Here is a 26,516-nt window from a genome sequence, read left to right on the forward strand (position 1 = left end):
GGATAAAGTGTGATGGAAATCAGATTATTTTTAAAATACAGTATATGTGTTTTACAATACAACAAAACAAAAGCGAACCCTTTTCAGAGTCAACCCTTTACAATTATACTTCTCATTCAAGAGTCACCACCCCAATTCCTTGCTAGCTTTTATGAATTAAGAGTTAAAATTAAGTGACATTACCAATCGCCAATTTCTGAGTATTCAAGAAGTTTGGTTGTTATAATGAAAATGATATTGATAATGACTGCTGAATGGTACTGCAAGTGAAGCAAAGGAATGTAATCTCTTGTATTTACTGCAGTTTGAAGTGGTGTGTGGTAGAAAATTTCTCTCTCTCTCTCTCTCTCTCTCTCTCTGTCTGTCTGACTGACGGCTGAAAACTCCAGCTCGGAAACCTGCAGGTAGCGTCCCCCAACTCTTTTCTGATGTTATGCAGCCCACATTACAGAATTGTCATACGGTTCCTACTTCGTGATAATTCTCGGTATCAGTCTGCTGGGGCAATGAAGATGCTCCTATACATTTTTGAATGGGAAGTGTTTGATCTCCCGCACTACAGCCTGTAATTGGCTCCCTCTGTATTTCATTTCTGCTCACATGAACTACTGGCTATAAAGACAACATTTTCGCACAGACAACGAGTTATAGAAATTGTACAGAATTGGCGGGAAGCACAGGTGGCTGCTTTTTATGACAAGGGTACTGGAAAGTTGGTAATACGCTATGACAAATGTCTAAGTCGGAGTGGTGACTATGTAGAGCAGTCGCTGGAAGCTGTATCTAGCTGTTACAGATGACAGATTTCTGTATATCACAGTGGCTTCCATTTCGCGATCAATCGGAACTTACTTTCCGAATAGCCCTAGTAACTGTCAAAAACTCTGACATCAGTTGAGTCTGGCGGTTACTCTAGCACCTGAAGGTAGGCAAACCCAACTAAGGGATGTAGATAGGGCTACCTAACATTCAGGGTTGCAGTATTGTGTCTCTGCCCGAGAAAGGAAGATTCAGAAACAATAAAAGAGTGCATTGCGGCAGTCTGAAGCACAGGGACTCAACACTGCCAATCACTGCCGCAAAGCCCCGTCTGCTCTGCAACTCAGGTAAGTCCGTAACATTGTGTCTTGTGTCCATGGCACTGCATCTTGAATCTTGTGCTAGCAGAACAGTATTTAGCAGGCGTTGTCTAATTTTCAGGTCGTAGCTGTCTACATTATTTATGGTCATTTGTCTACGATTGCTACTCAGAGGTATCACAGTTACAAACAAGGAAGGAAGTTACACACCTACTTACAAATTATCAACTCAGGTATTTATGACCAACAGTAAACGAAAGACAGTGCTGGAAATTAGCAGTTTCTTAATCAATGCTTGGCTTTTGAATAGGAAAAAATTCACTCACCTGCTCCCGTTTCTCGTCTAACAATCCGAACTACGCTGACAAGGTACTGATCTATAATGAAGTACTATCTGAAAGAATGTGCGTAAATGTTCAGTCAGATCTTGCGTAAATGTTCAGTCAGATCTTGATAAGATTTCAACGTGGTTCAGAGATTCGCAACTTGCTCTAAATCTCCACAAACGTAAAATTTTGCACTTCACAAAACGAAAAAACTTAGTATCGTATGACTATAATATCAACGAGTCACAGTTGGAATCAGCCAAGTCATACAAATAACTTGGTGTGACACTTTATAAGGATATGAAATGGAATGATCACATAGGTTCAGTCGTGGGTAAAGAAGGTGGTAGACTTCGGTTTATGGTAGAATACTGAGGAAATGAAATGTGTCTACAAGAAAGGTTACTCGTGCGACCGGTTCGAGAATATTTCTCAAGTGTGTGGGGATGTTGAACATGTAGAGAGAAGGGTAGCACAAATGGTCGCAGGTTTGTTTGATCCATGACAGAGTATCACAGAGACACTGAAGGAACTGAACTGGAAGACTCATGAAGGTAGACGTAAACTACTCCAAGAAAGTCTATTAACCAAGTTTCAAGAACCAGCTTTAAATGATGACTCTAGGAATATACTACAATCCCCTACGTATCGGTCACATAGGACTCATGAGGATAAGATTAGAATAGTTGCTTCATGCGCAGAGAGGCATTCAATCAATCATTGCTCCCGCGCTCCATACATCAATGGAACAGGAAGAAACCCTAATAACTGGTACAGTAGGACGTCCCCTCTGCCGTGCAACTCACGGTGGTTTGCGGAGTGCTGATGTAGATTAGATCTAGATGTACAAATCTAAGGCAAAAAAATCCATTCACTTCACGTCTGGGTCGACTTGGCTGCCGAGCGAACGACAAACAAAAAAAGAACGACAAACAAAAAAACGACAAACAAAAAAAGAACGACAAACAAAAAACGAACGACAAGCAACCCGATAACGCGCCAGAGCCAATAATGGCCGAGCCGCCGGCAACTGTTAGTTGCCATCGCCGACTGCACGCGAATTTCAAATAATATCGTTAATATATTCGCTGTGGCCCCCGTCACGTTGCGTCATCTGTTAATTCTCATAGCTGACAATTTTAGAATTATCAAGTTGATGCACAATTTCGTAGCGTTTTTGTTTTGCATGTTGTTATTCTGGTTGCTGTGGGTTTATTTATCGATTGTCATTTTTTTTATTTGTAGCTCACTGTTGCTGCTTGAGATAACATATTGAAATTATATCATTTGGAGATACTGAGTGGAGTTGTGGGCGTTATAAAATGGAGTACCAAGTGGAAAAATCGGAACATTTCCGACATATTCTTCTGCTTGAGTTCAACAGAGGAGCAGCGGAGACGGCCAATAAGCATTTTCTTACCGTGGTCCCTGCAATGGTACTGCTGACATTTATTGCCAAAAACTGAGACACCATGGAGACGCAGTCCCAGAACGACTAAGAAATCTGCGTTAACGCCCACCAGCATTCTTCTAGTCTGACAAAAAACACTGTACAGGAGTTGGGTTGGGAAGTCATTCCGCACCCACCTTATTCACCTGATCTTGCATCCTCAGATTTTCACCTTTCCTCCTCTCTATAGAACAACCTCCAAGGAATTCCTTTTCTGGATGAAAATTCACTCCAAACATGGTTCGACGGCACGTGATTTCTACAGCCACAAGTTTGCGAAGTTTCACTAGCTTTGGTAAGCTGTGTCAAATAGTGAAGAAAAGTATATTATTGATGACTACTGTCACTGTTATGTGTATGTGTTGTTTTTATTAAACTTATGGGAAAACGCTACGAACCTACACACCAACTCTATAGTTACCTATACAGAAATATTAGTATAACGAGGTAGTAATATTGATTCTTGAAATCAATGTAGTTTCGTGACTGAATCATAATCAAATCCTTTCTTTTTTTACCCCTTAGAAAATTTCATTTTACCCGTTATGGAGTAACTACCCTTATATATTGGCAACCACTGCTCTACACAATAAAGTCTGAACTATTCTCCGTGATTAATACTTTTCCTTAATGGCAGACGCATCAACAAGTGTTCCTAACCAAAGTGAAGATTCTTTGCTAGTTCGTTATGTTGCGCCTTCTCCATCTTTTTTTATGTGTGATTGAATTGAACAGCACTACATCTGGCGGATAAAAAATCGCTACATCAAAAAATAATCAATATAGAGTAATGAAATTTTGGGAACACATGTTTTTAGGTAGCATATATAAGTGATTAACATTGGAAGATCACTGGCTAATATAAGCGCGAGATAAGACACTGCAAATGTGAAACGCTGGTACATTAATGCCAGTGTACCAGCCAAACTTTACATGTGAACTTGCATGTATTGTGTTGTGCAGGTGCCACATGTCAGTCTGTGGGATGGTGTTCCATGCCTGGAGCACTTGGCCGGTCAATACAGGGACGGTTAGTGCTGGTTGTGGATGACGATGGAGTTGTCATCCGATGATGTCCCACATGTGCTCGACTGGAGACAAACATGGTGATCGAGGAGGCCAAGACAACATGTCGAAACTCTGAATTGGATGTTGGGTTACAACAGCGGTATGTGGGTGAGCGTTATCCTGAATGAATGAAAGCGCAACACCTCTAATCACCAAACTGAAGTATAAATTCGCAGTCAGGGTGTGTCAGATAACCACGAGAGTGCTTCTGTTGTCATACGAAGTCGCTCCCCACACTGTAACTTCAGGTGTAGATCCAGTGCGTCTAGCATGATGACAGGTTGGTTGCGGGCCCTCAAGCGGCCTACTCCTGTTCAACACACGGCCATCGCTGGCATCGAGGCAGAACCAGCTTTCATCAGAAAACACAACAGACCTTCACCCTGCCCTTCAATGGGTTTTTAGGCATCATTTATCATAGGGCCATATGTTTCGAAGAGGCGGATACTTCTGGTCCTGTTATCTGTACAGTCACTGGTAAGTGCTATAAGTGTCTTTTGCACCACCACGTCATTCCAGATGTCCAACAGCGTGGATGTGTTGGTGGGACCATTTTTATGCAAGATGGCGCACCTCTGCAATTGCAAATCCGGTTAAGCAGCTGCTGATGCGCCATTTCGGAAGTACTAGAATTATCAACCGCCATTTCCTTACAGCCTGCCCATCCCGATCACCTGATCTTAATCTGTGTCACTTCTGGCTGTGGCGCTATCTCAAAGATGTGTTCGGTGTTCCAATTGCAAAGTTTGCTGCGTTGAAGGCACGCATTGCGCAACACATTCCGAACGTGTCCCTGCTAACACTTCGATCAGTTGTGGAACATGATGTTTCTCGATTTCAACTTGTTCAAAACGGTTGACAGTATACTGAACATATTTCACGCCTGTCACACGGAAATTAATAATCCGATTTGATTTTGATTGATGCTTTTTATGTGGTTTTTGGCCTCAGGACAATTTAAAAACCTATGTGACTGATGCTTTTCATTCGGTTTTCGGCCTCAGGACAGTTAAAAACCGATTTTTCCCATCCAGTGTGATATGACCTTGCCGTGGTGGATGGACTTACGTAACTAACAGTTTCACAACTGAACACCCATGCACACTGATTAGTTCAGTTTGTTTAACGTCAAACATACACCTTAGGCATTGTTGTATGATTCATTTGTCTTTTGCAGGCGACCACTATCAATATATTCCGCTTACAGCGCCCTTTATTGCTATATTTTATAATTTTTTTTTCTGCCATACGGTTCCCCACTTCTCCGATAATATTCCGTTGCAATTTGATATCATTCTGACCAGTTGTTTTACTTCTACAGCGACTTCAAATTTTAACTTCAGTTATAATCACCCCGTATTTATCACACATGCCATAAGGGAGAGACGCTGAAATGTGAAGATGTTTTAATGATCAAATATTATTTTCAAATGTTACCTTGGGAAAAAAAGCGTAAGTAATAGACAACTGGTGTGTTTAGTTTCACAAAAAACGTTTTACTAAAAGTGCACCATGGGACTTTACTTATGCGATTTTGTAAATGTGTGCCATCTCTGTGGGATCTACACTGCCACTAAATATCACAAAGACTCCCGAACACATTTTCGAGAGGTGACATTAATACAGTAGTCCATTAAACAGATGGACTGAGGGCACAAGTACACCCTCATTAATCATCGTGTACTGAAAATGTTTATGATGGCTGAACCTATTCAACGGCAAAATGTCAACATGGTAGAGCTGATGCTTCTTGAGAAAATCACGTTGAAGTACGAAATATCGTCAGTATTGTTGAGCGACATGGGAAGTAATTTCATGAGCGAAATCGTGAAAAGAGTATGCAAAATTTTACATACAGAAGAAATAAAAGTTACTAGTCACCACCCGCACTCAAATGCAGCATTACAGAAGTAGGCATCGATCATTAACAGAGATGTTGCGAGACTATGTAAACAGAGCTCAAACAGATTCAGTCAGTTTGGTCCCTACGCGTTTTTGCGTATAATAAGACACCACACAGTGCAACAGGGTACATAGGGTGAATGATTCTTGGGAAGAGCGTGTAACATTTCACAGATACCATAGGAAGGTCCGGCTCTTATGACTCTCTGGCAGAGCTAAAACAGCGACGAAGATGTACACTGATGTGTGAGAGAACAGTTTGCACAACGTAAAATAAAGAAAAATGATAACCATTATAGAACACAGATTCTGAAACAGTTCCATTGTAGGGGTAACGTTCTGTTGCATGATGAGAGTATACAACAAGGCTGATCGCTTAAGACAGATACGCGGTAGTGAGCGTTGTACAGAGTACTACGAACAAAGGCACCTGACGTAATAAAATGCCTGAAAAGTAATGAGTATCTTACGGTTCATGTTAACAGGTTGAGGCAATTTTTCTACCAGAAGTTTGTTGCTTGTCAATCGAATCCCCGACAGATTTGGAGGATTGGCAGTGCTGAGTATGAATGCAGCAGAATGCAGACCACATGTGCCACTTAAATGGAGGAAAAATTGAAGGAGCACAGGGTCTAATTGGATAACTGGGATGACATAAATCCCGTATAAAGAAGCGAGGGATCTTAAACTTTGTGGGTGGCGTCAGTATGATTTTGTTCAGAACACTAGGCGAAGATCGATGTCTTAAGAGGTGAACAGAAACAGCTACTCAGACTTTCAAAGCAGTTAAAGCAACCTTCACTAGTTTTAATCAAACAGTAATCTCCATAACGAAAAACGAGGAGAATATCACGCAGGGAACGAAACAATTGAGCCCACACGTAGCAGAATATGAGAACAGCATAGACGTAGGGTTGCAGAGATCAGCAATTTTGATCAGTGTTAAAGAACAGCTGATGCAACTGAGTAGAATATGAGAATAGCATAGACATACGATTGCAGAGATCAGCAATTTTGATCACTGTTAACGAACAGCTGATCGACTGATGGGCATTTTCAGTGAGCTAGAGTGAAAACGCGGCATCTACATCTACATACATACTCCGCAATCCACCATACGGTGCGTGGCGGAGAGTACCTCGTACCACAACTAGCATCTTCTCTCCCTGTTACACTCCCAAACAGAGCGAGGGAAAAATGACTGCCTACATGCCTCTGTACGAGCCCTAATCTGTCTTATCTTTGTGGTCTTTCCGCAAAATGTAAGTTGGCGGCAGTAAAATTGTACTGCAGTCAGCCTCAAATGCTGGTTCTCTAAATTTCCTCAGTAGCGATACGCGAAAAGAACGCCTCATTTCCTCTAGAGACTCCCACCCGAGATCCTGAAGCCTTTCCGCAACACTCGCGTGATGATCAAACCTACCAGTAACAAATCTAGCAGCCCGCCTCTGAATTGCTTCTATGTCCTCCCTCAATCCGACCTGATAAGGATCCCAAACGCTCGAGCAGTACTCAAGAATAGGTCGTATTAGTGTTTTATAAGCGGTCTCCTTTACAGATGAACCACATCTTGCCAAAATTCTACCAATGAACCGAAGACGACTATCCGCCTTCCCCACAACTGCCATTACAAGCTTGTCCCATTTCATATCGCTCTGCAATGTTACGCCCAAATATTTAATCGACGTGACTGTGTCAAGCGCTACACTACTAATGGAGTATTCAAACATTACAGGATTCTTTTTCCTATTCATCTGCATTAATTTACATTTACCTGTATTTAGAGGTAGCTACCATTTTTTACAACAATCACAAATCCTGTCCAAGTCATCTTGTATCGTCCTACAGTCACTCAACGACGACACCTTCCCGTACACCACAGCATCATTAGCAAACAGCCGCACATTGCTATCCACTCTATCCAAAAGATCATTTATGTAGATACAAAACAACAGCGGACCTACCACACTTCCCTGGGGCACTCCAGATGATACCCTCACCTCCGATGAACACTCACCATCGAGGACAACGTACTGGGTTCTATTCCTTAAGAAGTCTTCGAGCCACTCACATACTTGGAAACCAATCCCATATGCTCGTACCTTAGTCAGGAATCTGCAGTGGGGCACCGAGTCAAACGCTTTCCGGAAGTCAAGGAATATGGCATCCGTCCGATATTTTGCGAACCATGGATGAAGGGTATCATATGAAAAAAGGGCGAGTTGATATCGGCAACAAACCACGCCCAGAAAGTTATTCTGGACCTGCATCTGATCAATCCAGTTCAGACTGTAAAGTATCTCGATCAGATAAAAGATGACATTAAGGATAAGCAGTTTCCTGTCGTCCTTACGACAAACAGCGGTTACCAATTGATTTGAGTGGTTTATTTCTGGGAACCTCTTAGGTGGTGTATTAGATACCCTTCTAGTAGAAGATGTGCACAACCTGTGCGGAATATTATCCTAGCCGTCAGAAGTGGACGGAACGAGGCCTTTATTTACAGGGTGGCAATTATTGAATTATACGAAAAAAAACTTAAATTAGGTAAAAAAACTACGGCACACACACACACACACATTATTCAACATGTAAACGTCACTACAAATATTTGGATTTAGGTTATGGAATGTTCAATATGCCTGCCATCACTTGTGATGATGTGTTGCAGACGAATAACGAAGTTCTACATTACCCGCTGAGTTGTCAGAACATCACTACTGTCGATGTCTTCCTGAATGGCTGTCTTCAGCTCAGCAATGGTTTTGAGGTTATTGCTGTAGACCTTGTCTGTAACATAGCTCCACAAAAAAGAGTCGCATGTGTTCAGATCCGGAGACCATGGCGGCCTATCGAAGCCCTTGCCAGTGGCCTCTGGTTACCCCAGAGCCAGAATGCAGTCCCTGAAGTGCTCCTCCACCACATCAAACACACTCCTGCTTCGACAGGGACGAGCTCTATCTTGCATGACTCACAGCTTGTCGAAATAAGGGTAATTTTGGATAATGGTGTTGGAATCATCTTCGAAAACCTTCACGTACAGCTTCGTAGCCACTGTGGCATCAAGGAATATCGCACCGATTATTCCGTGATTGGACACTGCACACGACATAGTCAGCCGTTGAGGCTGAAGAGACTTCTCGATCGCGAAATGCGGATTCTCAGTCCCCCAAATGCGCCAATTTTGCTTATTGACGAACCCATCCAAATGAAAGTGGGCTTCATCGCTAAACCAAACAACAATGCGCATACTAATTCCCATCATGACCCGCGGCCAACTGTGCAGTTTGATCGTCCTGTCGCAAACTGTTCAGAATTTATGACGATTTTATTTCATATAGTTCAATAACTGTCACCCTGTATATACACTGTTGTGCCCTGAAAAGCAGCCACTGCTAACTGACGATGCGAAACAGCAGTATAAAGACCTAAGCGTGAGCAGTTACAGTATTAAACAATAGACCAGAGCTTCAGAATGCAAGCAAGTATTTATAATTTTTTTCAGATGTGAGTATGGCAGATTTGACGCTAAAGCGCTGCAACCAATCAGAGTAGTTCTGAAGGGCTGTGTGCAGAAACTAATAATGTATAAGGAAAGGCTGTGGACACTGTTGAGTACTAATGAATGGCTTTTTGTTGCCCTGGTGGGCGAGAGCATAAATATCATACATCAGGAAGAAGGACGCAGATATGGGCTTTGAGGCACAGTAAAGTTGACACTTTTAGGTAAATGTCACGTATATAGTGCCCAAATGGTGACACAAACACTAAGTTGACAAAAGTTATGGAACAGCGATATGCACACATACAGATGGCAGTAGTACCGCGTCAAAAGGTGTAAAAGGGCAGTGCATTGGCGGAACAGTCATGGAATTCTTGTGAAAAGGTTTCCGACGTGATTATGGCCGCACGGCAGCAATTTACAGACTTTAAATGGCGAATGGTGGTTGGAGCTGCAAACATGGGACATTCCATTTCCGAAATCGTTAGGGAATTACACATTCCGAGATCCTCAGTGTCAAGAGCGTGCAGAGAATAACAAATTTCAGGCCTTACCTCTCACCACAGACAATGCAGTGGCCGACGCCTTCACTTAATGAGCGAGAGCAGCGAATTTTTGTTGAGTTGTCAGTACTAACAGGCAAACAACACTGCATGAAATAACTGCAAAAACAATGTGGGACCTACGACTGACGTATCTGTTAGGAAAATGTGGCGAAATTTGGGGTTAATGAACTATGGAAACAAACGACTGACGCGAGAGTGCCTTTGCTAACAGCATGACACCGCCTGCAGCACCTTTCCTGGGCTCATGACCATATCGATTGGACCATAGACAACTTGAAAACCATGGCCTGGTCAGATGAGCGCGATTTCAGTTGGTAAGAACTGATGTTAAGATTCGATTTTCGTGCAGACTCCACTAAGCCACGGACCCAAGTTGTCATTTTATGTATATAGAGTGAATCTGCTTCGCCGCTTCAGTCTATACACACAAAATCATATCTGTATGAAATCAGTAAAGTCTCTGAAATTGTGTCTTTACATTTGAACAAAATACTGTGCAACATGGTGATGGCTCCATAATGGTGTGGACTGTAGTTGCATGGAATGCACTGGTTCTCTGGTCCAACTGAACCGATTATTCATTCTAAATGTTTATGCTCGACTATTTGGAGGGTATTTGCAGCCGTACATGAACTTCATTTTTGTGGATGACAATGCGACATGTCACCAGGCAACAATTGTTCGCACTTGGTTTGATAAACATACTGGACAGTTCGAGAGAATCATTTGGCCACCCACATCTCCCAAAATGAATCCCATCGAACATTTATGGGAGATAATTGAGAGGTTAGTTCGTGCAGAAAAGCCTACACCGCAACACTTTCGCAATTATGGATGGGTATAGAGGTAGCTCAGGATTTCTGCAGGCGACTTACAACTGTTGAGTCCATGCCACGTCGTTGCTGCACTATGATGGGCAAAAGGAGGTCTGACACGATATTAGGAAGTATCCCATGACTTTTGTGACCTCAGTGTAATGTGAACACATGTGTCCAGTAGTTATAATGAATTTGACTCAGTATGAAAATAGATTGCTGCATACTAAATAACGAGAGAAAAAATTTAAGCGAACTTAAACTGGATTTGCCAATACAGCTTGCAGTTAGGCAGTTGAATGACCCAACAGCTGCAGGACATAAGCTTGATGAATTACAGAGCAAGACTGTACATCAGCAGAGATGCACCTTCAGTAAATTCTCGGGGTGTCATTTCTAATTCCTGAGTTACATAGACTCTGGCGTAGTTGTTACAGTAGTTATGTGTTGTTTATGTAAATACTGTAAATGTTGTAGAGATTTTTATATTTGAGTTTAAAACAATAGGTGACAGTTCCTGTGGGGAAATGTGTTAAGGACAGTATCGTAAACCAGTGCCCAGATATGGATGTAATCAGATATTATGCTACTAGAGGAACACCTACAGACAGTGAAGAAATAATTTTTGATATGTCTTCAGCGCTACTAGACGTGTGTGACATGATGTTTAATACAGGAGAGGTGAAGACAGAAGACAAAAACGGACAAATCATAAACATTAGATTTGTAGCCTCGTTGGAAGTACCAGAACTATTGTAAACTGCTTTCTCTTTCATTGTAATCGTGGAATGAAGTTCGTAATGTAAAGCTGATATTAAATAAAGCGTATACCAATCCTTTCAGGAAACGAAAATTGTAATAATTATATAAAGTATCTCTTATTGTAATGTAAAATGTGTCGTTATTTCAGGAATTAAAAATTAAAACGATGATGTGAAATGCAGATACGTAAACGTGTTTCTCTACCAGGATGGGATTCGTTTATTATGCATTTCTTTTTATGAGCGTTGTAAATCATTTGTGTATGTTTTTTGAGTTTAATTGTAAAACAAATGCGTACTTTTTCCGTTGATGGAATAGAACTTGTAAAAAACTGGTGTAAAAATTTGATGTCACCGAATACAGTAGTTACAAATTTTTCACTGAGGGGACTTAGGTGTTGCATATTTCGAAAATGTAACGCCTCAAAGGCAAAAAACAGAAGCCAGAACGAACACACTTGCCAGAGAGTAAAGAGAAAACGCGGTCGGTAGGGTATGGTTAGTCATGACAGGATGTCGACATGGAGCTGACAGGTAGAAGTGCTGGACGTGGCAGGATGTCGACATGGAGCTCACAGGTAGAAGTTGCTAGATGTGGCAGAGCATTGAAGGTGACCATACACAGGGTGTATGGAAATTCCCAATACACACTTCTAGGATTTGTAGAGAGGAGTGGGTACATGGTATTTTGAACAGGAACCCATGTCTGGAAACATACATTTCTTGTGCTACAGCTGTTTCAAAACATGTTTGATAGGTAGACATGCAATAGTGGGAGGGGGGGGGGGGGGGAAGAGAGGTTACATCGGATTGATAGATGTCATTTGACATCTACCCTACATCTTTGTCCTGGTTGAGCCTCAATTACGTGTCTGCGTGTTAAACCGACATGGCTTAGCAGACGTTTGTGGAATACATCGACATGATCCTTCTTCATGGCGAAGCTCACAGTAATGGAAGAGCAGGCTGTCGCCTTTATCAAGATCATTTTCTACATTGTCTGACTCGATAACATACCCTTTTAGCCATAGTTATGCAATGGCTTCAAGAACGAGTACTTTCACCATCAGCAGGCATAACTGTCATGTTTCAAGAAGATGCAACACACCCAAACTGGAATGGGCCATACTGCATCACCCACAGCAAATTGTTTGGCTACTAATGAGTGGAATTACAAAACATGCAATGTACTCAGTCAAGCCTAATCAATCACTTTAAAAGCAGCCATGTTACCAACAAGTTAAAAAAAAAAGGTACAAATGTGTGTGAATTCCTAAAGGACCAAACTGCTAAGGTCATTGGACCTAGACTTGTACACTATTTAAGCTAACTTATCCTAAGAACAACACACACACCCATGCCCGAGGGAGGACTCGAACCCTCGATGGGAGTGGGTGTGCAATCCATGACATGGCACCTCAAACTGCCTGGCAACAGGGTTTCAAATGGTTGTAACATGAAAACAGTACACTTCTGGGTATAGGTTCCAATACAAAACATTATCTACTCTCTCCCCTCAACAAGCTCTAGAAGTTTGTTATGGAAATTTATAGGCACCGAGTATGATCAAGCGAGAGGCCTCACAGAGCAGTGGCTGAAAACACCAAAACAGAAGGGGCTATGTGGCCTGCTGCACAGTACAAATGTGGAGGTGGTGGTATCCGACAGAAGAGATACAGTTCACGAAACTAAGAAAAACTTAGTAATACATTCATCTTTATAAGAGCTAAGATTACACCATGAGCTTACTTTTTCCAGTATATCATTAGAACAAAATAATCACAATTATTGTAGTAAGCAAGTGAGTATCTACATTGAAAAGAAAGTTACACTTTTTCTATGAAGATATTACTGCCAGTACTTGAAGAATACATGACTACAGCTCGTAAAAGTCACTTTATTCCAAAATATGTTATGTGCAACATGCTCATAAGCTTCAGATAATTCTCAATAATGTTAATTTAATGGCGAAGAAGTATGTTAAAATTGTCCAAAAAGGATACTCTTGCAAATATTTGTAGAAAGCACAAATGTTGATTACATGTTCCTGTACATTGCGATTTACGTTATGCACAGCCCTTGATAAGAAAACAAAAATCTAAATACCACACAGTATTTCAACACATCAGTCATTACCCAGTTTCTGAAATACTTATGAAGAAATGAACGTGCAATGCTACAATCCAAAATATCATAGTTATTTTGGCTGATACACATTTTCTCATTTAGACATTGTTAATAAATGTGGAAAATACACAGATTGTGCATCTAATTAATTCAGTGACACTTCCATGCATGCCAAAGATAAGCACAGCAGCGAAATCAATGGAACACTACCACAGTAGGTCTTCCATTTGATATGATTGGGGCACAATAATTTTATTAATTTTGATGAATTATTATTTTACAAGTGAAAGCGTGTCTACTCGGTACTTACAAGATTTTAAAACTTAGTGTTGGTATGTACATGATATCGACTATCTGACTTTATTTTACACAGATGAAAATGAAAACTTAACCGCTACCCAGGATCAACCAGCAGAACAAAAACATAAATGAATTGTACTGGATGTGAGATTTCACATGCCTTTCAAGTCGTTTCTACTCTTTAACTTCTTGTGGCACAATAACTTCACTCAGTTGCCAATGTGCAGCTCTGAATGCTTCTTCAGGTGACTACTTTCTGAGAATGTTTTGTTGCAAATACCACAGGTGTACGCACATTCACCAATGTGCAAATGGGCATGCCGCTTCAAGTGAGAACTCTGTGTGAATGACTTGTTACAGACGTTACAGATATATTGACGTTCGCCAGTGTGCAACCGCATGTGCCGTTTGAGTTGACTACTTTGTGAGAATGTCTTATTACAATTGCCACATGTGAATGGACGTTCCCCGGTGTGCAACTGCGAATGCTCCTTCAGTTTGGTACTGTGTGTGAATGTCTTGTTGCAGACACTACAGATGTAGGGGCTTTCGCCTGTGTGCAACCATGAATGCCTCTTCAGTTCACAATTTTCTATGAATGTCTTGCAGCAAATGCCACAGGTGTACGGGCGTTCGCCAGTGTGTAGCTGCGAATGCCGCTTCAGTTGATTACTTCGCATGAATGCCTTGTGGCAAATCCCACAGATGTACGGGCGCTCACCAGTGTGCAACTGGGAATGCCGCTTCAGCTGATTATTTTCTATGAATGTCTTGTTGCAAACGCCGCAGATGTATGGACGTTTGCCAGTGTGCAGCTGAGAATGACGCTTTAGTTGACTGCTTTGAGTGAACATCTTGTTGCAAATGGGACAGTTGTATGAGCGTTCACCAGTGTGCAACTGTGAATGCTGCTTCAAGTGACAACGTTGTATGAATGTCTTGTTGCAAACGTCACAGCTGTACGGGCGTTCACCTGTGTGAACGCGGTAATGCCTCTTCAGACTGCCACTCGTTGTGAATGTTTTGTGACATACACAGCATGATTGAAGAAGTTGACATCTGTTCATTTGTGTGTGCTTTTTCAGGTCCTCCAACTGCGCAAATGACTTTTTGCAGATGGTACATCTGTGCAGCAAATGCATTATACCACTTTTATTCGCACAATATATTTCCTTCTTGGTGTTCCATTCAGTCCTGTTGCCTTTTCCTGCAGCTAGTGAAACTTCAGCCACTAAACCACGACTGGAATCTTTACTCTTGTCATCCTCCATGGCAACCGGGATAGTACTGCAGAAAAGTGGAGAAAATTGTATCAGAATGTATTTCATAAGTATGCAACTAGAGAAATTGGAAAATATATTAACATATCATCGGCTTAGAATTAAAAATTCGCAACTCAAAAATGAAACAAAAATACTTTTAATCCACTTTTAGGTGAAAACCTAATGTCCCAACTATTCGTAAGCCAGTGAAAGGTAACAGCCTATGTTTAGCGCTGTAGTGCAGAAAGAAGGGAACCATATCAAGGGAGAAAATCACGCAGAACTTTTCGCAGGCACAACGTTTTCAGTCTGATCCAATGATATGCTAGGGCATTTAAGGTCTTAGAAGTTCCCTGTAAATTCACGGTGTATGGCAAGCAAGGTTATATGTTAGGAGGAGCACCAGTATATTAACAAAATTTTGTAGGGTGCTCTGACAATCGCAAGAGAGAGCTCCGAGTTCATAGGAGTCATTACTTTAGAACTGTAAGCATTGTAAATTTGTCAGACAGTATTTCACAGAACTGAAATGCAGACAAGTTCATTGAAAGCAGAAATACTGTTAAGCGAAACACAGAAAACTATTATTACTGTGGCAGGACACACTGAAATTCACTGATAGGGCTCCTAGAATTTTTATATATATTACAGGAATTCCACACTAACATCTATAATCATTGAGCCACCTGTGGTCTGTAGCGGACACTTCGCCTCCAATCTTCCTTCTCTTGTAACTAACATACAACCAAGAATAAATCTGTTACAAAACCATCTGAGCAGCTTCCGTTAGACAACTGTAATGGATGCCACGTTGGATGTTAGCAGTTGATGGGCCATAAGACAGAGGTTGTAGTAAGACAAGCCATGCAGGCACTGTGAATTCCTCGAGCCAACTTTTTAAATCACAATGGGTGGTCAGAAAAATGTTTCTCTAGGATTTAGTGTGGTGCTGCGATCTTGAGTTGTCATAGGCCGTTTGTCACCAGCACCATATCATAGACAACAGAGTCCAGCAAGGGACAAAAACAGAGCAGCATTGTGAGCTGTTCAACAATGAGTATCACTTCTGTTTGTCGTAGTCAGAACGATGTCAGTGTATCCATAGATGACTGCTGAAAGGTCACAGGAAGTGGCAACTGTCGAGATGCATGATTCTCCGTTTCCTGGAATCACAAAGCAAGGAGCGCATAGGTATAACAAAAAGACCATCAATCCAGATAGTTTCTAAATGGAGGCTGGACACTCACCAGTATGTACCAAGAATGATGACCCCTGCTGTCACACTCATCATGGCCAGAGAACTAAATGTATATCAGCAGATTAATGCATGTGTTGCAGTGTTTTTTTTTTTTGTGGTTTTAGGGCGCACAACTTCAATGGTCATTAGCGCCAAGACTATGTTAGGAATGCACCGCGAGGCACAAATTTAAAACAGCAACTAAAACGGAAAACACGATAAAAGGCAGATTTACAGGCATAGGATTAAAAAAAAAAACAGCATAATCAAATGTCCTTAGACAGGTTTGTCAAGATGATAAAACGAAGAACACGAGCAGCTGCTCCTGGATCATCCACTAAAATGGCATCTAGAGTACATGGCAGGCCAAGATCAAGACGCAGTGAATTAAAATCTGGACAGGACGTTAAAATGTGGCGGACCGTCAGCAATTATCCACATGGGCAGAACGGCGCCAGCGCAGCCATCAGCAGATGGCGATGACTAAACCGACAGTGTCCAATTCGTAACTGGGCCAAAACGACCTCCTCCCACCGAGAAGGGCGTGAGGAGGACGTCCAAGCCGCGGGAAGAGGTTTTAAGGCCCGAAGCTTGTTGTCCGTAAGTGCAGCCCAATTGGCATGCCACAGCAATAAAATGCGCCGACAAATGACCCTGCTACAATCTGATGAAGGGACACAACAAGAAGCTGTCCGAGGCTGGAGGACCGCAGCCTCGGCCGCGGCATCTGCAGCTTCGTTCCCAGGGATACAGACATGGCCAGGAAGCCACATAAAGCTAACCGGAGAACCAACGTTCACCAGCTGCTGAAGAGAGCGTTGGATCCGGTGCATGAAAGGGTGAACCGGATACGGATCACTGAGGCTCTGGATGGCGCTCAGGGAATTGGAGCAGATGACATAAGTAGAATGTCGGTGGTGGCAGATGTAAAGAACAGCTGGTAGAGAGCAAAGAGCTCAGCTGTGAAGACCAAACAATGGCCATGGAGCCGGTATTTGAAACTTTGTGCCCTGACAATAAAAGAACACCCAACCCCGTCATTGGTCTTAGAGCCATCTGTATAAATAAAGGTCATATTAATGAACTTCGAACGAAGTTCGACAAAACGGGAGTGGTATACCGAACCGGGGGTAACCTCCCTTGGGAGCGAGCTGAGGTCAAGGTGAACGCGAACCTGAGCCTGGAGCCAAGGTGGCGTGTGGCTCTCGCCCACTCTAAACCTGAAAAATCAAGGTGTTGAAGGAGGCGACAAAAGCAAACTCCAGGGGGTGGCAGGGCAGACATATACAACCCGTATTGATGGTCGAGAGAGTCGTCAAAAAAGGAACGATTAGATGGGTGGTCGGGCATTGACAGTAGCCGACAGGCATACCAACAAAGCAGTATATCACGCCGGTAGGTGAGTGGCAATTCACCGGCTTCAGCATGAAGACTCTCGACGGTACTAGTATAAAATGCTCCGATCGCAAGACGTAAACCCCGATGTTATATGGAGTTGAGGTGGCGTAAGATGGACATCCGTGCAGAGGAGTATACGAAGCTCCCATAATCCAGCTTGGAGTGGATGATTGACCGATATAGGTGAAGTAGGATGGTCGATCTGCTCCCCACGACATACCACTGAGAACATGGAGGACATTTAGAGAACAGGCACAACGGGCAGCCAAATATGACATGTGGAGATCAGCTAAGTTTCCTGTCAAATGTAAGACCTAAAAATTTTGTTGTCTCCACGAATGGGAGAGCAATGGGACCGAGTTGTAAGGATGGTGGGAAAAACACTTTGTAGCGCCAAAAATTAACACAGACCGTCTTCTCGGCAGAAAAACGGAAGCCATTGGCGACACTCCAGGAGTAAAGATGGTCAAGAGAACGCTGAAGACAGCGCTCCAGGAAATATGTACACTGCGCGCTGCAATAGATGGTTAAATCGCCCACGAAGAGGGAGCCTGATGCATCAGCTGGGAGGCAATCCATTATTGGATAGATCGCGACGCTCAAAACTGAGCCCTGTGGCACCCCATTCTCCTGGCGAAAGGTGTCTGACAGGACAGAACCCACACGTACCCTGAACTGTCGATCCATTAAAAAGGAACGAATAAAAAGAGGGAGGCGACTGCGAAGGCCCCATGTATGCATGGTGCGGAGAATGCCCGCCCTCCAATAGGTGTCGTAAGCCTTCTCCAAATCAAAGAACACAGCCGCAGTTGGGCGCTTCCGCAAGAAGTTATTGATAATGAAGGTCAACAAGGTAACCAGATGGTCAACAGCAGAGCGGCGCCTACGAAATCCACATTGTACATTGGTAAGTAGGCGTCGAGATTCGAGCAGCCAAACCAAACGAGAGTTAACCATTCGCTCCATCACCTTACAGACACAGCTGGTGAGCGAGGTGGGTCGATAACTGGAAGGCAAGTGCTTGTTCTTCCCTGGCTTAGGAATCGATACAACAATAGGCTCGCACCAGCATGCGGGAACATGTCCCTCAATCCAGATGCGATTATAAGTACGAAGAAGGAAACCTTTACCCGCAGGAGAAAGGTTCTTCAGCATCTGAATATGAATAGAATCAGGCCCTGGAGCGGAGGACCGTGACCGGGCAAGTGCATGTTCGAGTTCCCGCATGGTGAAAGGGGCATTATAACTTTCACGATTCGAGGAGCGGAAGTTAGGTGGCCTAGCCTCCTCTGCCTGTTTTCGGGGGAGGAAGGCAGGGTGGTAATGAGCGGAGCTCGAAACCTCTGCGAAAAAGTGGCCAAAGGCACTGGAGACATCCTCAGGGGCCACAAGGACGTCATCGCGACCGTCAAGCCAGATACTGGTGAGTGGGCCTTAGTGCCAGATAGCCGGCGCAGGCTACCCCAGTCAACAGAAGAAGGAGTAAAACTGTTGAAGGTGCTTGTGAAACCAGCCCAGCTGGCTTTCTTGCTTTCTTTAATAATACGACACTGTGCACGTAATCATTTATAATAGATACAATTCGCCACTGTAGGGTGGCATTTAAAGGTGCGTAAGGCACGTCGACGAGCACGTAAAGCGTCTCTACATGCTGCAGTCCACCAGGGGACTGGTACGTGACGTGGAGAAGAAGTAGTGTGAGGGATGGAATATTCAGCAGCGATGAGAATTACTTCCATGAGGTGTGCGACCTGACTATCGCAGCTTGTGAAGGTTTGATCCTGAAAGGTCGCCCTGGAAGTGGGCCTTAGTGCCAGATAGCCGGCGCAGGCTACCCCAGTCAACAGAAGAAGGAGTAAAACTGTTGAAGGTGCTTGTGAAACCAGCCCAGCTGGCTTTCTTGCTTTCTTTAATAATACGACACTGTGCACGTAATCATTTATAATAGATACAATTCGCCACTGTAGGGTGGCATTTAAAGGTGCGTAAGGCACGTCGACGAGCACGTAAAGCGTCTCTACATGCTGCAGTCCACCAGGGGACTGGTACGTGACGTGGAGAAGAAGTAGTGTGAGGGATGGAATATTCAGCAGCGATGAGAATTACTTCCATGAGGTGTGCGACCTGACTATCGCAGCTTGTGAAGGTTTGATCCTGAAAGGTCGCCCTGGAAGAGAAGAGACCCCAGTCTGCTTTGGAGATGTTCCAACTAGTTGAGCACGGAGAAGGGGTATGATTCAGGAGATGGATAACACATGGGAAGTGGTCGCTTGAATATGTATCAGAAAGTGCATACCACTCAAACCAGCGTGCAAGTTGGTTAGTACATATAGAGAGGTCTAAATGGGAATAGGTGTGAGATGTGTCCGAAAGAAAAGTAGGGGCGCCAGTATTGAGGCAGACAAGATTGAGCTGGTTGAAAAGGTCTGCTAACAGGGAGCCCCTTGGGCAGGATGCTGGAGAGCCCCAAAGGGGATGGTGGGCATTGAAGTCTCCAGTTAACAAAAATGGTGCAGGTAGCTGAGCAATAATTTGCATGATGTGTGCCCTGGTAACGGCAGACGACGATGGAGTGTAAATGGTACAAATGGAAAATGTAAAAGTGAGGAGAGTAATTCGGACGGCAACTGCCTGCAGGCCGGTGTGCAATGTGATGGGATTGTAGTAAATATCATCCCGGACCAGCAACATAACCCCTCCATGAGCCGGAATACCTACCACAGGGGGTAGGTCAAAACGCACAGAGCTGTAGTGTGCCAAGGCAATTTGATCACATGGGCGTAGCTTTGTTTCCTGGAGGGCTACGACGAGCGGACGGTGCAAGTGGAGCAGCAACTTTAAGTCCTCTCGGTTGGAGCGAATGCTGCGAATATTCCAGTGAATAAGTGCCATCGTGAGAAGAAAAAGAAAATGCAAGAAGGGGTCACCTCGAAGGCCGCTGAGGGCCTGGCTTCGAGCGAGCACTGCCACCGCTATCAGTAGGCAGACAGTCATCGTCCATTGGTTCTATAGGTTCATCGGCCATCTTGTTATGATGGCCGGGAGGGGGAGCTTCCTCCTCCGGTGAACGGCCAGATGTTTGGCTACCAGCGGTGCGGCCAGGCGAAACAGATGACGGCCTGGGGCGGCAACCGCTGGGTGGCGCAGGAGAAGAAATGCGCCGTGGCGGAGAAGGAGAAGTGTGCTTCCTATGAGCCTTCTTGGAAGGTCATTTAGTGGAAGTACTGGTCGATGGCTGGGAGTTCGAGGTACGTAGGAAGTTTGCACGGGACGGTTCCTTCTTGAAGGCCCGTGCATCTGACTTCTGGGTCTTCGTCTTGGCAGAAGCTGATGAAGGTGCTTGTGTCTAAAGGGTGACGGGAGGAAGAGGAGACGTCGACCGGACGATCTTAGCGCTGGCCGAATGGACAACCGTAGTGCTGAAGGTCAGATTGCATGTCTGCATCGCCACCTCCCTGGTAGTCCGAGGAGAGGCGAGGACAGTACTGTATTTCCCCGCTGGGAGCAGCGTGGGCTTCCTACTAGCAAATAGCTTGCAAGCAGCCGAGATGAACACTTTCTCTTTGACCCGAATTTCTAGGACACAGCGTTTTTCCTTGTAGATGGGACAGTCGCAGGAGGACGCTGCATGCTCACCCTGACAGTTCACACAACGAGAAGACGGAGGTGGATAGTCACCCTCATGGGCATCCCTGCCACAAGTGACACATTTAGCCGCGTTGGAACAAGACTGGCGAGTGTGATTAAAACGCTGACACTGGTAGCAGCGCGTAGGTGTCGGGACATAGGGGCAAACAGAAATAACCTCGTAGCCCGCTTTGATGCGCGACGGCAGCTGAACACTATCAAAAGTCAAGAAAAGTGTCCGGGTTGGTACAAGGTCATTGTTGACCTTTTTCATGACCCTATGGACAGCCGTCACGCCCTGCTCAGCGAGGAAAGACCGAATCTCCTCGTCAGTCAATCCGTCAAGTGATCTAGTATAAACCACACCACGAGACGAATTTAAAGTGCGGTGAGCCTCCACCCGGACGGGGAACGTGTACAGGAGTGTTGCCCAAAGCAGTTTTTGTGCCTGAAAGGCGCTCTCAGTTTCTAGTAACAAGGTACCATTACACAACCTGACACAAGACTTGACAGATCCGGCTATGGCATCTACGCCCTTCTGGATAACGAAAGGGTTGACAGAGGAAAAATCCTTTCCGTCCTCAGATCAAGAAACTACGAGGATCTGTGGGGCAGGCGGTAGTACTTTTGTCACTGGTGGCTGGTCAAGTTTCTGTTTGTGGGCAGAAGTCGAGAGAGAAGAAGAAGAGAAATCCATTGCGGAGGAATCCCCCATGATTGCCAGTGTGTCCGATGGCGCGCTCCTTCCTTGTGGGGACCCTCTCAGAGGGCACTCCCGCCTTAGGTGAATGTTTACACCTCAGGTCACACCTCCCGAGAAACAGATGGAGGGACCAATCGGCATGGTCAGAAGGTATCAGCTCAGGCAATCACCCCTCCCTGGGCCTGGCCTTTACCAGGGGGTACGTGCGTGCCTTACTTGTCTACCCAGGGCGGGGAATTACGCGTTACCCCATCACCGGCTACGCATGCGAACGCGTGGGTCGGCCTTCAGGCGCGCACAGGGAGGAAGGAAGAAGAGGAAAAAGGGGAGAGAGAGGACAGACTGTCTCAAACGCCGAGGCGGAGACCAGAGAAGGCAAGGAGAAGAAGGCAAGGGAAAGAGTAAGTAAGACAGTGAGATGGAGAAGAACAAAGAAAGGAACCAACCAAAGGAAGGAAGAAACGAGAAGAAGTGAAAAACCAAAATGACCGCAAATATAGGTCGTGGAACCATCCGTCTCCGGACGCGGGCGCTAACTATCCCCTTGAGGGGGAGGGACTCCTTTTAGTCGCCTCTTACGACAGGCAGGAATACCTTGGGCTTATTCTAACCCCCGGACCCGCAGGGGGGATGTTGCAATGTGATGAGCAGGCGCTCATACAAGCCACTAGCCAGCAATCTTGATGCCACAACTAATAAAAGAGAGTGTACACGCTTGTGAGGAGGGCACCTAAATCTGAATATCATGGAAAGAAAGTTTAATCATTTAATAACCCTGATGTGATTAAGCGATCCAGAAAATTTGATAAATAACGGACTGGCGATTCATGATGTACCACTTTCCATTTTCGACTGCATATTTGAACAAATTCCGTAACAGTTGAAAGTTAATTGGCAAGGACCAAGTGGACTTGCAGTAAGTGGTGCTAATTTATTTAAAATATTTGATTCTGACAAAAAAGTATGCAATTTTGGCTGTTAATTACATTTAGAAAAATAGCATGTAAATGGAAAGGAATATTTGCTTTGTTGAAAACGCACTAAACGCTGATTTGACTGCTGAATTAATGGCGAGAGTGTAGTTGGGAGAGAAAAATACCATAAGATTTTTAACTAGCAGAATGAGAAAAACAATTAAAAGAATTACATGAAGTAATGTGTAATAGAAAGATAAAAACCAAAAATATTCTATATTTATGGTTCTAAGGGACAATTTAAAAAATATATATTTTGGTAAATAAGCTACACAAATCAAAAAAAGTTTTACATCACCTCGGTTACGAGAGTCCCAGAACCTGTACAGAAAATTGGAATAAAGATCAAAATAAACATCATTTCCGCCCTTCTTATTGCTCATGAAAACCACACATTGTATGTTGTACCACCATACAGCGAGACCTTCAGAGGTAGTGGTCCAGATTTCTGTACACACCGGTAGCTCTAATACCCAGTAGCACATGCCCTTGCATTGATGCATGCCTGTATTTGTTGTAGCATACTACCCACAAGTTCATCAAGGCACTGTAGGTCCATACTGTACCCCTCCTAAAGGCGATTCGGCACAGAGCCCTTAGAATGGTTGGTGGGCCACATCGTCCATAAACCTCCCTTTTCAATCTATCCCAGGCATGTTCACTAGGGCTCATGTCTGGAGAACATTCTGACCACTCTAGTCGAGCGCTGTTGTTACCCTGAAGGAAGTCAGTCACAAGATGTGCACGATAGTGGCGCCAATTGCCATCCATGAAGACGAATGCCGCAGCAATATGCTGCCAATATGCTTGCACTATCGGTCGGTGGATGGCATTCATGTACTGTATAGCCATTACAGCGCTTTCCATGACCACCAGCGGCGTACATCAGCCCCACATAATGCCACCCCCAAAACATTAGGAACCTCGACATTGCTGCACTCGCTGGACAGTGTGTCTATGGCGTCCAGCCTGACTGGGTTGCCTCCGAACATGTCTCCAACGATTGTCTGGTTGATGGCATATGCGACACTCATCGGTGAAGATAGCGTGATGACGATCCTAAACAGTTGATTCAGCATGTTGTTGGCCCATCTGTCCCATGCTGAATGGTATCGTCGTTGCAAACATGTACCTCGCCATGGACGTCGGGAGTGAAGTTGCGCATCATGTAGCCTATTGCGCACAGTTTGAGTCTTAACACGACGTCCTGTGGCTGCACAAAAAGCATTATTCAACATGGTGGCGTTGTTGTCAGGGTTCCTCCGAGCCATAATCCATTGGTAGCGGTCATTCACTGTAGTAGTAGCCCTTGAGCAGCCTGAGCGAGGCACATGTCATTGACATTTCCTGTTTCTCTGTGTGTCCCCTCCATGTCCACACAACATCGCTTTGATTCAGTCTGAGACACTTAGACACTTTTCTCGTTGGAGCCCTTCTTGGAACAAAGTAACAATGCAGACCCAATCAAACCGTTGTCCATTGACCGTCTACGCACGGTTGAACTACAAACAACAGAAGTGGAACTGATCGTCTGTCGGGCCCCGTTCGTCTAATAGGCGTTCGGGATGCATGGTTGTCTACATCTTTTGGCGGGTTTAGTGACATCTCTGAATAGTCGAAGGGACTGTGTCCATGATACAATATCCACAGTCAACGTCTATCTTTAGGAGTTCCGGAAACTGGGGTGACGCAAAAATTTTTTTATGTTTGTTTTTACTTTACTATTCCCTGGCCTATACTGTGATAGAATTCAGACTGTAAAACACTGACTTATGACCCACTGTTCATGCTATCGTCTATGTACTTATCAACTTTACTATGGACGTCAGAACTTTTTTATGTCAGTGGTATTTATTCTGTGTCATAAGGTGACTGTGATAATGAAGACCAAGCTATTTATATACATAATATGTTATTACTTTGTGACACTTATTAATTGCCTTTTGCTAACAGATGATGCTACAAAACAAGAACATCCTCTTGAGTGCCCTTAGTATACACACTACAAGTAACTGCACATGGTGGTACCCTCCACCTTTTGCTGACATTTGGGTAAGGCATACCATTATTCATCGCATGTTTCAGCTACCAATGACTGACAAAGTGGTACACCTTTTGCGCAAGCGTGCCCTGCTCTGGCATGCAGCAGGCTTATCCGGGGGTAAGTCACAATGGTTCAGTTTCTGTTAGAGAGAGCATCTTAAGCATTTTGCTAAGGGGGTTGTCCTACAGCAGACAGGATCTATAGTAAAGTGTAATACTTCAGTCTATCTTTCCTATCTCTGGTACATGACTCCATGGAGTTCAACCAACAAACTCATTTACAACGCCTATATACTTGCCTGATACCAATCAGATCCATTTCTAGTTCCTCGAAGTCAGTCAGTGAGATAACTTACAATCTCTTCTGAACAAATAACTTTAAACTAACCTCACTGATAATTTTATCATAACACTTTTACACTACAATAACGCTGAGTTGCTTTCATTTACTGGAGCTACAATTCAGAGGTTAGTAATTTATAGTTAGTGAAAACACAGAAATTAGATTTCTCAGTTTACTGAAGCTATTTGGAACATTGCATCTCAAAGCAATATTTTGTTGAAGTTATGCTTACTACAGGCCTCAGGCAACAGCACAAAAATGGCATAAATTTACGATATTCTCAGACAGTATTCACTATGTTCCAGGAGAAAACTAACAAAATATGATGCTACAGTTATAACATGCATGCACACACACACACACACACACACACACACACACACACACACAAAAAATGCGTTATTATTGCCACAGAATGGTATGTTTGCAGCAAGATATAATTTTTTCGGATGCATCATTAGAATAAACTAGTCACACAGCAGATAAGAGTAGAATTATTGCAGTAACCACCTGAGTATCTACACTGCAATTAAGAGTTAACAGTTTTGTAGGAAGATGATATTGCAAAAATTTTGAAAATTATACTACTGCACGTCATTACAGCCAGCTTATTACCAAACATGTGGTGCATGACACACTCATTCGATCCAGAGAGTTGTCAATAATATTCTTTAACCGATGTAGAAATACATTACTCTTAGAGAGAATGATGGTCTGAATAAAGATATTATACCCAAAATTTTTTGGAAAGCGAAAATGAAGATTGTAAATGATGATAAAATAAGAATCACATTTTACACAGCACCTGTGATGTTAACATATTCTCAAAAATATATGTCATGACACCCATTACAATGAAATTTGTGAAACATGTCAAGAAACTACGCTAAATGTATGAACAATAATAGAATCAAGAAAATCGAAGTATTTTTCGTATACAAACAGTCTCACTTGTACACAAACAAGAAACTGGAATTCACCTTATGTATACGATAAATGTGTGAAGTACACGGGCTTTGTATATTACTGATTT

General features: G+C 43.6%; 1 protein-coding gene across 10 annotated transcripts in view; it reads right to left on the reverse strand.

The window, feature by feature from the left end:
• Window positions 1–26,516, reverse strand: part of LOC124717006 (zinc finger protein 239-like) — a 303,476-nt gene that overhangs the window by 77,164 nt on the left and 199,796 nt on the right. For 7 of the 10 annotated variants that reach the window (XM_047243637.1, XM_047243636.1, XM_047243634.1 and 4 more), the window contains one exon: window positions 13,460–15,183. The exons of 1 other annotated variant lie outside the window; for it this stretch is intronic. In XM_047243637.1, the coding sequence (XP_047099593.1) occupies window positions 14,106–15,183 (1,078 nt within the window). In that variant the 3' untranslated portion in view covers window positions 13,460–14,105. Of the gene's footprint in view, window positions 1–13,459; window positions 15,184–26,516 lie in introns of those variants that run through there. 2 more of the 10 variants (XM_047243642.1, XR_007005695.1) reach the window with 2 other exon arrangements.

This window comes from Schistocerca piceifrons, chromosome 9, assembly GCF_021461385.2.
Source record: "Schistocerca piceifrons isolate TAMUIC-IGC-003096 chromosome 9, iqSchPice1.1, whole genome shotgun sequence".
NCBI lineage: Eukaryota > Metazoa > Arthropoda > Insecta > Orthoptera > Acrididae > Schistocerca > Schistocerca piceifrons.